This window comes from Eubalaena glacialis, chromosome 1, assembly GCF_028564815.1.
Source record: "Eubalaena glacialis isolate mEubGla1 chromosome 1, mEubGla1.1.hap2.+ XY, whole genome shotgun sequence".
Taxonomy (NCBI): domain Eukaryota; kingdom Metazoa; phylum Chordata; class Mammalia; order Artiodactyla; family Balaenidae; genus Eubalaena; species Eubalaena glacialis.
The window spans coordinates 205,885,948-205,898,567 of NC_083716.1; the positions used below are offsets into that span (position 1 = coordinate 205,885,948).

General features: G+C 35.8%; 1 protein-coding gene across 2 annotated transcripts in view; it reads right to left on the reverse strand.

Annotated features, from left to right (window-relative positions):
- Window positions 1–12,620, reverse strand: part of ORC2 (origin recognition complex subunit 2) — a 49,138-nt gene that overhangs the window by 26,461 nt on the left and 10,057 nt on the right. For both annotated transcript variants that reach the window (XM_061203793.1, XM_061203787.1), the window contains 3 exons: window positions 6,504–6,593; window positions 1,855–1,947; window positions 1,154–1,185 (listed from right to left, as the gene is read on the reverse strand). In XM_061203793.1, the coding sequence (XP_061059776.1) occupies window positions 1,154–1,185; window positions 1,855–1,947; window positions 6,504–6,593 (215 nt within the window). The remainder of the gene's footprint in view (window positions 1–1,153; window positions 1,186–1,854; window positions 1,948–6,503; window positions 6,594–12,620) is intronic.

Genomic DNA, 12,620 nt, shown 5'->3' on the forward strand with positions numbered 1-12,620 from the left:
AGGTGATCTGATCACCTACTGGGTTTATAAAGTATATCACAGTATATTTCAAACTTCTTTGGTCCAGATCCTTACAATTTTTTTTTACGTTTTGCCACCTTGATCCAGTACACATGTGCATATATAACTTAACCAAATTATAATTAAATAATACTTATAAAATAGAAATTTTCTAATTTATTCTATTTCATTTTTTTAAACTGTAGATCATGCCCTACTAAACTGATTTCAAGACTGAGAGTTGAGACAACCTATATCCATATAGCTTAATTATCAGGTCTGAGAATATTTGTGTCAAAATAACCATTTCAGAAAATTCTTGCTCAAAAAGATAAGGCTATAAACTATTAAATAACTTCACCGTTTGCTACAGAAATTTCTGCAAACTAATTTATCTTGACAGTTTGCTCATTTGGGCAACCTATTTTCCCATCAGGACAACAGACTACTTACCAGGGCAAACAGCTAGCTTATCAAACATTGGTTTACTTATCAAAACTCAATTCAAGACCCTCTCCTCACTGTGTCCACTACTCCTAAAATACTATGCCATGAATTCTGTCTAATACAGATCAGTTCCCCATCTTGATAGATGTGCCTTAAACCCCTCGAGTCCAGATCCCCAAGCCCTATACATATTCTCTCCTGAACTCCCCCTTCTAAGACAGTGCACTAAGACTCGCAGACTGATGTTCTCTTTAATTGTGGTATGTAAATATAATACCACTGATTAACAGATTTTCTGATGGTCTCTTAGGGAATCAACAAGATCCACTAATGTGTTGTGATCCACAACTTGAAAAAGAATGCCAGAAGACCCAACACAGCCAAAAATAAATAAATTAAATTAAATTAAAAACAAACAAACAAAAAAAACACCCAGGGATAGTTCTGACACAGAAAAGGCACAACAGGTGGGTCCAGAAGACCTAGCTTCATTTTCCAGCTTTTCTCCTTCCTAGTTTGGTGAACTTAGACAAGTCACTTCACCTCTCTGAGCCTCAGATTCTTTATCTGTAAGTTAGGTATTTAATTGGCAAATACCTATAAATGATAAAAGTATTATCTAAATTAAGAGATGAAATGGATATTTTTCATCATGTCTTAACTTTGTAACACTAAGGGTTTTCCTTGTTTTTACTCAATTGCTTACCTTCAACTGAACTTTGTCTGAAGCAGAATGCCCTAAAGAATGAAACAAAAAACAATTACTTACTACAAATACTTCACTTTCCATAATAGCCTAGTTTCATTAAAAGCAAAGGTGCAGGTTCTACCCAGAAGCCACTACATATTATTGAATTCTCAATTAACTGCATCTCCACTAGAGGCTGAACTGTCACTATTAATTTTATGATTTCTCCCATTAATGACATTTCTGTAGCACTCATTAACAAGAAAAAATGGAGTCCTTTTCATTTTTCATTATTTTAAAAGTACACTATTTAATCTAGTTAGAATGGGTCATTCAAAAACAACTGCTCCACAATTCTCCAAACTATAAGACTTCCAAATCCCCAAAACCTTATTTCCAATAGTATTTGCCAAAGCAAATCTTCCACAAACATTTGGCTAACTCAAGCAAATGACAACAGGATTTAAGACTGTTTCTAGTTGGCCCTGTCAATCTGTACAACTTCAACCCACACAGATCTTTTCCCCTTTTATTGATAGCTAAATATGGGTATGCTAAAGCACACAGGTTGGGGTACTAACTGCATTTACTGAATCAATTTTCAGAACAGAAAAGAAGAAAATATATAAAAATGCACTTAGACAAGAAAAAAAAGTAACATACTATAACTTTGAAGCAACTATGAAAACTCTCTTTAAAGAAGTGAAGTAAAATCTTACCCTTGCTACACTGAGGAATGTCTGTGGTAATTTCAGGATCACTCTTCAAATTGGATGAAACACTTTTTCTTGGTGTTTTTGCTAGTTCTGAAGCTGTAAACAGACAAAAGAAATATATTAAAAAAACTTTTAATGGACAACAGTAGATTAAGAGGGGAAATAGCCTTCTTTCACTTACATAAATTTAAAAAAATAAGAAACCTGCTGCTACTAATATCAGAAAGATAAATAAACCTAGCCATATTAAGAGTACTACTGCTTTCACCTTTACTCACTGTGTTCCAAGCATCTTCCAAGTCTTCCTTCAGTTACCCACAGGTCTCGCAAAAAAATACAAATAAAGAGCTAACTTTAACCTTGCTGGTTTCTCCAATTATCACACACTCTCCCTCTCTCTTCTCCATTGACAGGTTTATACTCCTTCCATTTCTTTATCATATATATTTGAGGCACATCTTTGCTAACAGTTAAGAAAGAATGGCCAGAAAGTGGGATCTAAAATCAACTGAAGGGCTTCCCTGGTGGTGCAGTGGTTGAGAATCCGCCTGCCAATGCAGGGGACACGGGTTCGAGCCCTGGCCTGGGAAGATCCCACATGCCGCGGAGCAACTGGGCCCGTGAGCCACAACTACTGAGCCTGCGCGTCTGGAGCCTATGCTCCGCAACAAGAGAGGCCGCGATAGTGAGAGGCCCGCGCACGGCGATGAAGAGTGGCCCCCGCTCGCCGCAACTAGAGAAAGCCCTCGCACAGAAACGAAGACCCAACACAGCCAAAAATAAATAAATAAATTAATTAATTAATTAAAATCAACTGAAAACTGTGTATATTTAAAATCATACTTTTAAAGCTCTTAAGTCTCCCATAAAATGTGGTTTATTTTATTACTTGTGTCTAAAACCCTAACACATATTAATAATGTATAAAATATGATATAGAACTGAACAGATAACATTTCATTTTTATTAATATTTATTTATTTATTCATTTATTTGGCTGTGCCGGGTCTTAGTTGTGGCACAGGGGATCTTTAGCTGCGGCATGCGAACTCTTAGTTGCAGCATGCACGTGGGATCTAGTTCCCTGACCAGGAATCGAACCCAGGCCCCCTGCATTGGGAGTACGGAGTCTTAGCCACTGGACCACCAGGGAAGTCCCAGATGGCATTTCTTCAACTGAGCATCAGATGAAATAGTTGGCTTCTGAATAGAAGGGGCCAGGACTTCCCTGGTGGCGCAGTGGTTAAGAATCTTCCTGCCAATGCAGGGGACATGGGTTTGAGCCCTGGTACAGGAAGATCCCACATGCCACGGAGCAACTAAGCCCATGCACCACAACTGCTGAGCCTGTGCCCTAGAGCCCGTGAGCCACAACTATTGAGCCTGCATGCCATAACTACTGAAGCCCGCGCACCTAGAGCCCGTGCTCAAGAGAAGCACTGCAATGAGAAACCCACGAACTGCAACGAAGAGTAGCCCCCGCTCGCCGCAACTAAAGAAAGCCTGTGCGCAGCAACAAAGACCCAACACAGTCAAAAATAAATAAATAAATAAATTTACTTTTAAAAAAGGGGGCCATTTAAAATGAAAAATACAATGTTTATCTTTAAAGATGCTCACATTCTCACACTGTGATAGGCATATGGGAATTGAGTCTAACTGAAGGAAGAGATTTACATTTCCCCAATTAACATACACTAAGAACATTGTTCACTGAGAACACTACTTAAATTCTCTTCCATCTTTTTTTTTTTTTTAAAGAGAAAGTATAGTTGAATTTGTGTAAATTAAGCCACTTTACTGACTCAAACTCTTTTTAACCTATTTCACACAGCTTTATCCAATCTTGGAACTGACCCAAGATATTCATGACAGTCCCTACAAATGCACTGGTTTCTTTTTCCTTAACCTCCTTGATCCTCTGTATCATTCATTACAGTTTTTTATATCTTTCTTTGAAATTGTTCCTCCATCTGGGTTCCATGGTATTAGCCTGGTCCCTGGCTACTGTTGGTAGTTATTCCATCTCTACTTCACTGCCCTCATCCTCCCAAGCATTCTAACCTGCAGGTACCTAAAGCTCAGGCATTGGCCTTCTCTTTATACCAGAAAAATATGCCATGTTTGGATTAAAGGCTGTTGATCCACAGGATAGGAAAAAACCCTTCACATCAACAAAAAGCCACAAAAGTACAAAGTAACTTAGCTGAGATCATTTTGGTTTTATATTGAAACAAAAATTCTCTGCTTTTAAATAACTTTAAACTACAAAAGGAGAAAGGAAGAAAAAGGAAGAATTGAAGAGGAAAGGAAACAAGAGACAGTCATCCATGTATGGATATTAATTTCAATAATAAAAAATTGGGGCAAATATTTTATTTAATTTTCTAATTCATTTGTATTATATTTCATACAACAACTGGTCTGCAACATATTAGAAATTTTAAAATAAAACTCCTCTTTGCCTAATAATAACTTCTCATCAGGTTATTATCTGATCCTATCTATCCAATCTAGTTTCAATTTCCTTAAATTCATCTCTTTCTCGAAGCTGGTCAAACTCCTTACTGTTCTTGTCCTTTCTATGTGGTAAGTCTACTTTTGCTCTTTCTTGGCATTTACTTACTCATCCTGGACGTGTTCTCTGTGTTTTACAAAGCCTTCCAATCTAACTCTTGCTCTATTTCTAGCCCTATATCTTGGTTAGTCCAATTATATTTAATCATCTTTTATACTCAGAGTAATATATGATTTTCTGACAGATCATAACTTATTTTAAAATATTAAGGCATTCTATTCTATTGATATATTTAGATGTAAACACAATTAGCAAAAATACTTAATAAGTCAAAGAGCAACATAACTAAACACAGGTCCTAACTAAACACAGATTTTGGAAAGTATGATCAGTCTTAAACTATCCAGAAAACTATCTTTTCATGACTATATTTCTTTCAGATCTGATGACAGAAATGCCCATCATAACAATACTTAAGTTCCTCACAGCACATATAGATATGAGACATGTATCATTGCAGTTATGTGCATGTTGACTATCCACTCAGGGAACTTCTATTTGATTACTCCAATGAGGTTCCATTTTTCTTTTCACTATTAGTTCTCCTTCTCCAATGCTTCACTGTCCTTAGGGTTTCACTTTGGCCTTGGTGTCTATCTGATCTTTCCTCTAGTAATTATATTAGCATTTTCCTCTGGTGTCCCAGAGATCCTATACAGAATTCAGTCATTTTTACAGATCAAAAATTTTTTAATTTTTTTTTAAATTAATTTATTTTTCATTGAAGTATAGTTGATTTAAAGTGTTGTGTTAGTTCCAGGTGTACAGCAAAGTGATTCCATTTTTTTCAGATTCTTTTCCCATATAGGTTATCACAAAATATCAAGTATAGTTCCCTGTGCTATACAGTAAGTAGATCCTTGCTGTTTATCTATTTTCTATATAGTAGTGTGTATCTGTTAATCCCAGACTCCTAATTTAAACCTCCCCCCACTTTTCCCTTTGGTAACCATAAGTGTGTTTTCTAGGTCTGTGAGTCTATTTCTGTTTTGTAAATAAGTACATTTGTATCAAAAACATTTTAAATTTCTTTATGTAGATAATAAACTCTAAGAAACACATCAATTAGTGTAAATTATTGTATGTACCATGTTAGGTTCAAAATTAATGATGCATATAATATTATACCTTTCAGAAAAACTGAATTTTGCAAATGCTTAAATTGTATTATGTTCAGAAACACAGGTCTTATAATTACTTCTTATATGTCCCTCATCAGTGTCAACACTCAACAAGTGTGACATTCATTTGACTTTGAATGTTTAAATGATCACTGGCTACAATGACTGCATAAAAATACACCACTTAAGACACATATATAGATGTTCTATAATTATAGATTATAAGTCCTCTTGTACAACGACTACATTTTGCCAGGTACTTAATTATTATTCCCTTGCTCTTAACTTTTTGGTATTCCCAAACTTCCATATACTTATGGACGTCCTTAATTTTAAAGTGCTTTCACATGTTATTTCCTTTCCTCAAAGCTTTCAAAACTGATGACCCCTCATGCCACAGGATCCAAGAATAGTGCCACCTGAATTTTTAAAAAGAATTAAATTGCCAGTTTAATTTTAATGTTATATATAATTTATTTAAGTTTAGTTCTCTGAAAATCAGTAATTCATGTGTAATTAGTATAAGTGGTAACCTGGGTAAGAAAAATGTTAGAACAGCCCATTCCTAACAATTTTACATAAATAATTTTCTATAATACGAACAACTCTTTTCTTCTACATACAGTGTAAAACTCTTATTCAATAAATTCAGAATACCTCTGTGTGACTTAAGTCACTCGTTTACGTAACAAAAATTTGTTAAGAGCCTATGCTAGATGTTGTGGGAAGGAATCTAAGACAGGGTCTCTACTATAACCTTAGAACCTAGCTGAGAACAGAAGACATCTGAGCATGAAAAAAACTAATAACTTTAAGTATGCTTGAAAATAAAATAACATTCCTCATTCATTCTTTTAGTGAATGCAATGCGGTGATAACAGTGGGAAATGTGGTTAAATACACCTTCTTAGAAAAGGTGAATAGTGATTACAGAAGTCAGAAAAGCAACATACCTAATTTAGCCATCTTTTCAGGGTGTTTTCTATTCTGAAAAGAATAAACTTTATTCCCACCATCTGTAGCAGAGCCATTTTTCAAGGATTCTGAAAGAAAAATGCAACATACATTTAGGAAAAATGGGTGAGGTTAATTAACAGGAAAAAAAAGACAGAATTTTAACAAAAACTTAGGATTTGTACCCCTCACTGTCTTGCATAAATGTTTAACAATACATGTTTATAAATAAGATATTTAAAATACACAGTAGACTATGATACTGTTTACATAAATTTTAAAACACAGAAAAAATGTTATTCACAGATACACAAAAATATATATAAACAAACACAACAACAATAAAAAGCCCACTAAAAAACACTCCAGATTAGAGGGATATGCATTCAATTCATGATAGAAGTTGCCCCTGAGGAGGGAGGACAAAAGGGACTTTATTAGTTATGCTTTTTTTTTTAAATAAATTTATTTATTTCATTTATTTTATTTTTGGCTGCGTGGGGTCTTCGTTGCTGCATACGGGCTTTCTCTAGTTGCGGCGAGCGGGGGCTACTCTTCGTTGTGGTGCGCGGGCTTCTCACTGCAGTGGCTTCTCTTGTTGCAGAGCATGCGCTCTAGGAGCACGGGCTCAGTAGTTGTGGCTCGTGGGCTCCAGAGCACAGGTTCAGTAGTTGTGGCGCATGGGCTTAGCTGCTCTGCGGCATGTGGGATCTTCCTGGACTAGGGCTCGAACCCATGTCCCCTGCATTGGCAGGCAGATTCTTAACCACTGCGCAACCAGGGAAGCCCTGAGGTTGAGATTTAAACAGTTGTTATACGATAGAAGTTCTCTTACTCTCAACTAAGACCCTGACTTAATTTCATTCTTTAATCCTCCCTTTAAATAACAACTGCTACCTACAACATACCGGACACTCATGGCTAGTAGTCTACTTGCTATCACAGTGATTCTCAAAATGTAGTCTGTTGCAGGGTGGCGGGTAGGGCGTCTCTGAGGTCCCTGAGGCTGAAACTGTTTCATAGTAACACTAAGACAAGATCTGACTTTCGGACCCTCAATCATGAGTGTATGTTGAGGTAATCCAGAAACTACATGATGTGTGGTGACATCACCACCCTGTCAGCTAACAGAATGAGTGAGCAGATATGAAAATCCAGCTGTCTTCTATTAGGTCAGACATTAAAGAGATTTGCAAAAATGTAAAACTATGCCCTCTTCAATAATTTTTTGAAATAGATGTTTTTCATCAAAATACATGTAATTTATGTTAACATGTAATGGGTTTATTATTGTGCCAAACTTTTTTTAAATTTTTTTGGTTGCATTGGGTCTTCATTGCTGCCAGCGGGCTTTCTCTAGTTGCGGTGAGTGGGGGCTACTCTTTGCGGCGGTGCGCAGTTTTCTCATTGTGGTGGCTTCTCTTTGTTGCAGAGCATGGGCTCTAGGCATGTGGGCTTCAGCAGTTGCAGCACGTGGGCTCAGTAGTTGTGGCACACAGGCCCTAGAGCATGTGGGCTTCAGTAGTTGTGGCACGCGGGCTCAGTAGTTGTGGCTCGTGGGCTCTAGGGCACAGGCTCAGTAGTTGTGACGCACGGGCTTAGTTGACCCGTGGCATGTGGGATCTTCCCGGACGAGGGATTGAACCTGCATCCCCTGCACTGACAGGCAGATTCTTAACCACTGTGATGCCAGGGAAGTCCCCAAACTTTTAATGAGTTTATTAAAGTGCCAAACTTTTCCAAAGTCAGTGTTTGCTCCCTTTACTGCTTAAGAGTTCCCATTGGTGTGTATATGCACGAACACTTGGTATTATCTAAACTCCTTAATCTTTGCCAATCTAGTGGGTACAAAATGAATTTCACGGGGAAAGGCATTTTAATTTCCTTTCCCTAGTCACTAATGAAGCTTAACACCTTTTTACGGGTTTCTTATTTCCAGAAGAAGAAATATCTTCTCTATCCTGTGTCTTGTCTTTTCACTTCTTGATAATGTCATTTGATGAAGAGAAGTACTGAATTTTTAAAAAACAGACTTTATTTTTTACAGCAGTTTTAGGTTCACAACCAACTCAAGTGGAAGGTACAGAGATTTCCCATGTATCTCCTGCCCTACATATCCACAGCCTCCCCCCATTATCAATATCTCACACCAGAATGGTACATTTGTAAAAAAACAAACAAAATGAATAAATGATTAAAATTAAAACAAACAAAAAAAAAAAACCAGAGTGGTACATTTGTTAGAATCGATGAACCTATGTTGACACTTCATTATCACCCAGAGTCCATAGTTTACACTACGGTTTACTCTTGCTGTTGTACATTCTATAGGTTTTGACAAAAGTATGATGACATGTATCCATCATTATAGTATCATACAGAATGGATTCACTGCCTTAAAAATCCTCTGTACTCCATCTATTCATCCCTTCCTTGCCCCCGACCCTTGGCAAGCAATGTCTTTTTTTACTGTCTGTATAGTTTTGCCTTTTCCAGAACGTCATAGAGTTGGAATCATACAGTTATGTAGCCTTTTCAGATTGACTTCTTTCATTTAGCAATATGCATTTAAGGCTCCTCCATGTCTTTTCATAGATTGATAACTTATTATTTTTTTTAGCATTGAATAATATCCCACTGCATGGATGTATCAGTTTATTTATCCTTGGTTGACTTCTTGGTTGCTTCTAAGCCTTGGCAATTATGAACAAAGCTGCTACAAACATCTGTGTGTGCAGGTTTTTGGGTGGACAAAAGCTTTCAACTCATTTGAGTAGATACCAAGGAACACAACTGCTAAGTCACACGGTAAGAATATGTTTAGTTTGTAATAAACTGCCAAACTGTCTTCCAAGGAGCTGTACCATTTTGCATTCCCACTAGTAGTAAATGGGTTCCTGTTACTCCACATCTCTGTCAGCATTTGGTGTTCTCAATATTTTGGATTTTGGCCATTCTTTTTTTTTTTTTTTAATTTTTTTTTTTGATGTGGACCATTTTTTTTAGTCTTTATTGAATTTGTTACAATATTGCTTCTGTTTTCTGTTTTGGTTTTCTGGCTGTGAGCCATGTGGGGTCTTAGCTCCCCGACCGGGGATCGAACCCGTACCCCCCACATTGGAAGGTGAAGTCTTAACCACTAGACTGCCAGGGAAGTCCTGGATTTTGGCCATTCTAATAGATGTGTAGTGGTATCCCACTGTTGTCTGAATTTGCAATTCCTTAATGACATATAATGTTGAACATCTTTTCATACGCTTATCTGCCATCTGTGTATCTTCTTTGGTGAGATGTCCAGGTCCTTTGCCCATTTTTTAATCAGGTTGTTCGTTTTCCTATTGTTGAGTTTTAAGAGCTTTTTGTATATTTTGGGTAACAGTTCTTTAATAGATATGTCTTTTGCTATATTTTCTCCTAGCTGTGGTTTGTCTTCTTGAGAAGTTCTCAATTTTAATTAGTTTGTCAATCTTTTCTTTTGATTACACATTTTTAAAGAAATTCTTCTATAATTAAGACCAAAGCCATATTCTCCTATATTTTCTTGTAAAAGCATTTAAAATTTGCTTTTCATGTGTAAATCTTTAATTAAGGTAATTAAGTTGTTTATGATGGCAGTTAGGAATCCAATTTCTTTTTTTCATAAGGATACTCAATTGTTCCAACACTATTTATTGACCAGTTCATCCTTAGCCTAGTGATCTGCAATGCTACCTCTATCATATATCTATAATATACACATATGGATAAGTCTGTTTATGGAGAACTTGTTACTGTAATTATGTAAATTAAATGTCTGGCACACAGACAAAATATGAATAAAAAATATCAAGTAGTTTCTATGTAAACTAAATTAAATGCTTTAGAAAGACTTGATAAAAGTTATTAACTAAAACAACTGATTTCAAATTAGGTATGGATGAGAAACCATAAAAGATATAAGAAAAAAATTGAAAAACATAAAAGCACACGACATTCAGACTGCATCAGAAGTGTCTTTAAATGATCAATCTAATGGAAGGAAATAAAACTTGAAATCCTAGATAATACATTATGGATATGCTATCTAAAAAAACCCAAAACCAGAACAAAAAGGTGCTGCTGTTCTTCAACCAGCTGACTGGCAAATTTATATTTAAAGAAAAGACAATGATACATAAATATCTACATATATGTTTATATGTAAAACAAAATGTTTAGAGTATATAATTATTTTTATGATTTCCTTGTTCTGATATTTTGATAAACTGACCAATTAACAATGGCTCTAATCACACTGGCCAACAGGGATTTAGTATAATACATAAATAAAACTTTTTAATAGTTTTAAAATTACTCAAAATAGACAATACCAAAATAACTATGAACATACAATTCACAGAAGAAGTTAAAATGGTTAATAAATAAAAGAAAAAATGTTTAATGCTGATGAGGGATCTTAATACTAGTTGATACAATCTTCCTAGAAAGTAATTTAGCAATATGTAAGCCTTATAAAGTTCATATACTTTTTTTTTTAATTAAGCTCATATACTTTCACCAGTAATTCTATTTGAAGAATCTCTGATGAAAAAAATAAGACATCTGAACAAAGATTTATGTTCAAGGGTAATCACTACTACATTAGTTATAATAATAAAAACTTAGAAATAATTCAGAAGTCTAACAGAGGAAACTATGTATTATTTATAAGTTAGAATATATTATTATTCAGTTATTAGAGTTTTTTTTGTCCAGAGAATAATCTCTAAGAATTTAACAATATGTTAAATTTAGAAAGAAATAACACTACTACTTCACACACATTGGGATGGCTATTATTAAAAAAACAACAACAACAGGAACAACATGTGTTGGTTAGAATGTGGAGAAACTGGAACCCTTGTGCATTGTTGGTGGAAATGCAAAATGATGTACTTGCTATGGAAAACAGTATGGTGGTTCCTCAAAAAATTAAAAATAGAATTACCATACGATCCAGCAATTCCACTTCTGGGAATATTCCCAAAAGAATTCAAATCAAGATCTCACAGAGATATTTGTACACCCATATTCCTAGTAGCATTATTACACTGTACAGCAAAGTGAATCAGCTATACATATACATATAGCCTCTCTTTTTTGGATTTCCTTCCCATTTAGGTCACCACAGAGCACTGAGTAGAGTTCCCTCTGCTATACAGTATGTTCTCATTAGTTTCACAATAGCCAAAAGGCTGAAGCAACCCAAATGTCCATCAACAGATAAACAGATAAACAAAATGTGGTATATACATACAATGCAATATTACTCAGCCTTGAAAAGGAAGGAAATTCAAAAAAAAAAAGGAAGGAAACTCTGACACTTGCTAAACATGGATGAACCTTGAGGACATTATGCTAAGTGAAATAAGGCAAACACAAAAAGACAAATAGTGTACAATTCCACTTATATGAGGTACCTAGAGTAGTCAAATTCATAGAGTCAAAGGAAGTAGAATGGTGGCTTCCAGGGGCTGGGGGGAGGGGGGACTGGGCAGTTGTTTAATTGAGTACAGAATTTCAGTTTTGTAAGATGAAAAGAGTTCTAGAGATCGGTTGTAAAATAATGTGAATATACTTAATACTGAACTATATACTTAAAAATGGTTAAGATGGTAAATTTTATATTAATGTATATCTTACCACAATATTTTTTTACCACAATTTTAAAAAATAGATTTTTAATTTAACCACAATTAAAAATCTGACATCATCCTTAAGTTCAAAAATGGAACTCTGAATAAGGCTAAATTAAAAATACTATGGATTGGGACTTCCCTGGTGGCACAATGCTTAAGACTCCTCCTGCCAATGCAGGGGACACAGGTTCAAGCACTGGTCTGGGACGATCCCACATGCCGCAGAGCAACTAAGCCTGTGGGCCGTAACTACTGAGCCTGCACTCTAGAGCCCGCAAGCCAAAACTACTGAAGCCCGCACGCCTAGACCTCGTGCTCCGTAAAAAGAGAAGCCACCGCAATGACAAGCCCGTGCACCACAAGGAAGAGTAGCCCCTGCTCGCCGCAACTAGAGAAAGCCCGCACACAGCAATGAAGACCCAACGCAGCCAAAAATAAATAAACAAATTCTTAAAAATA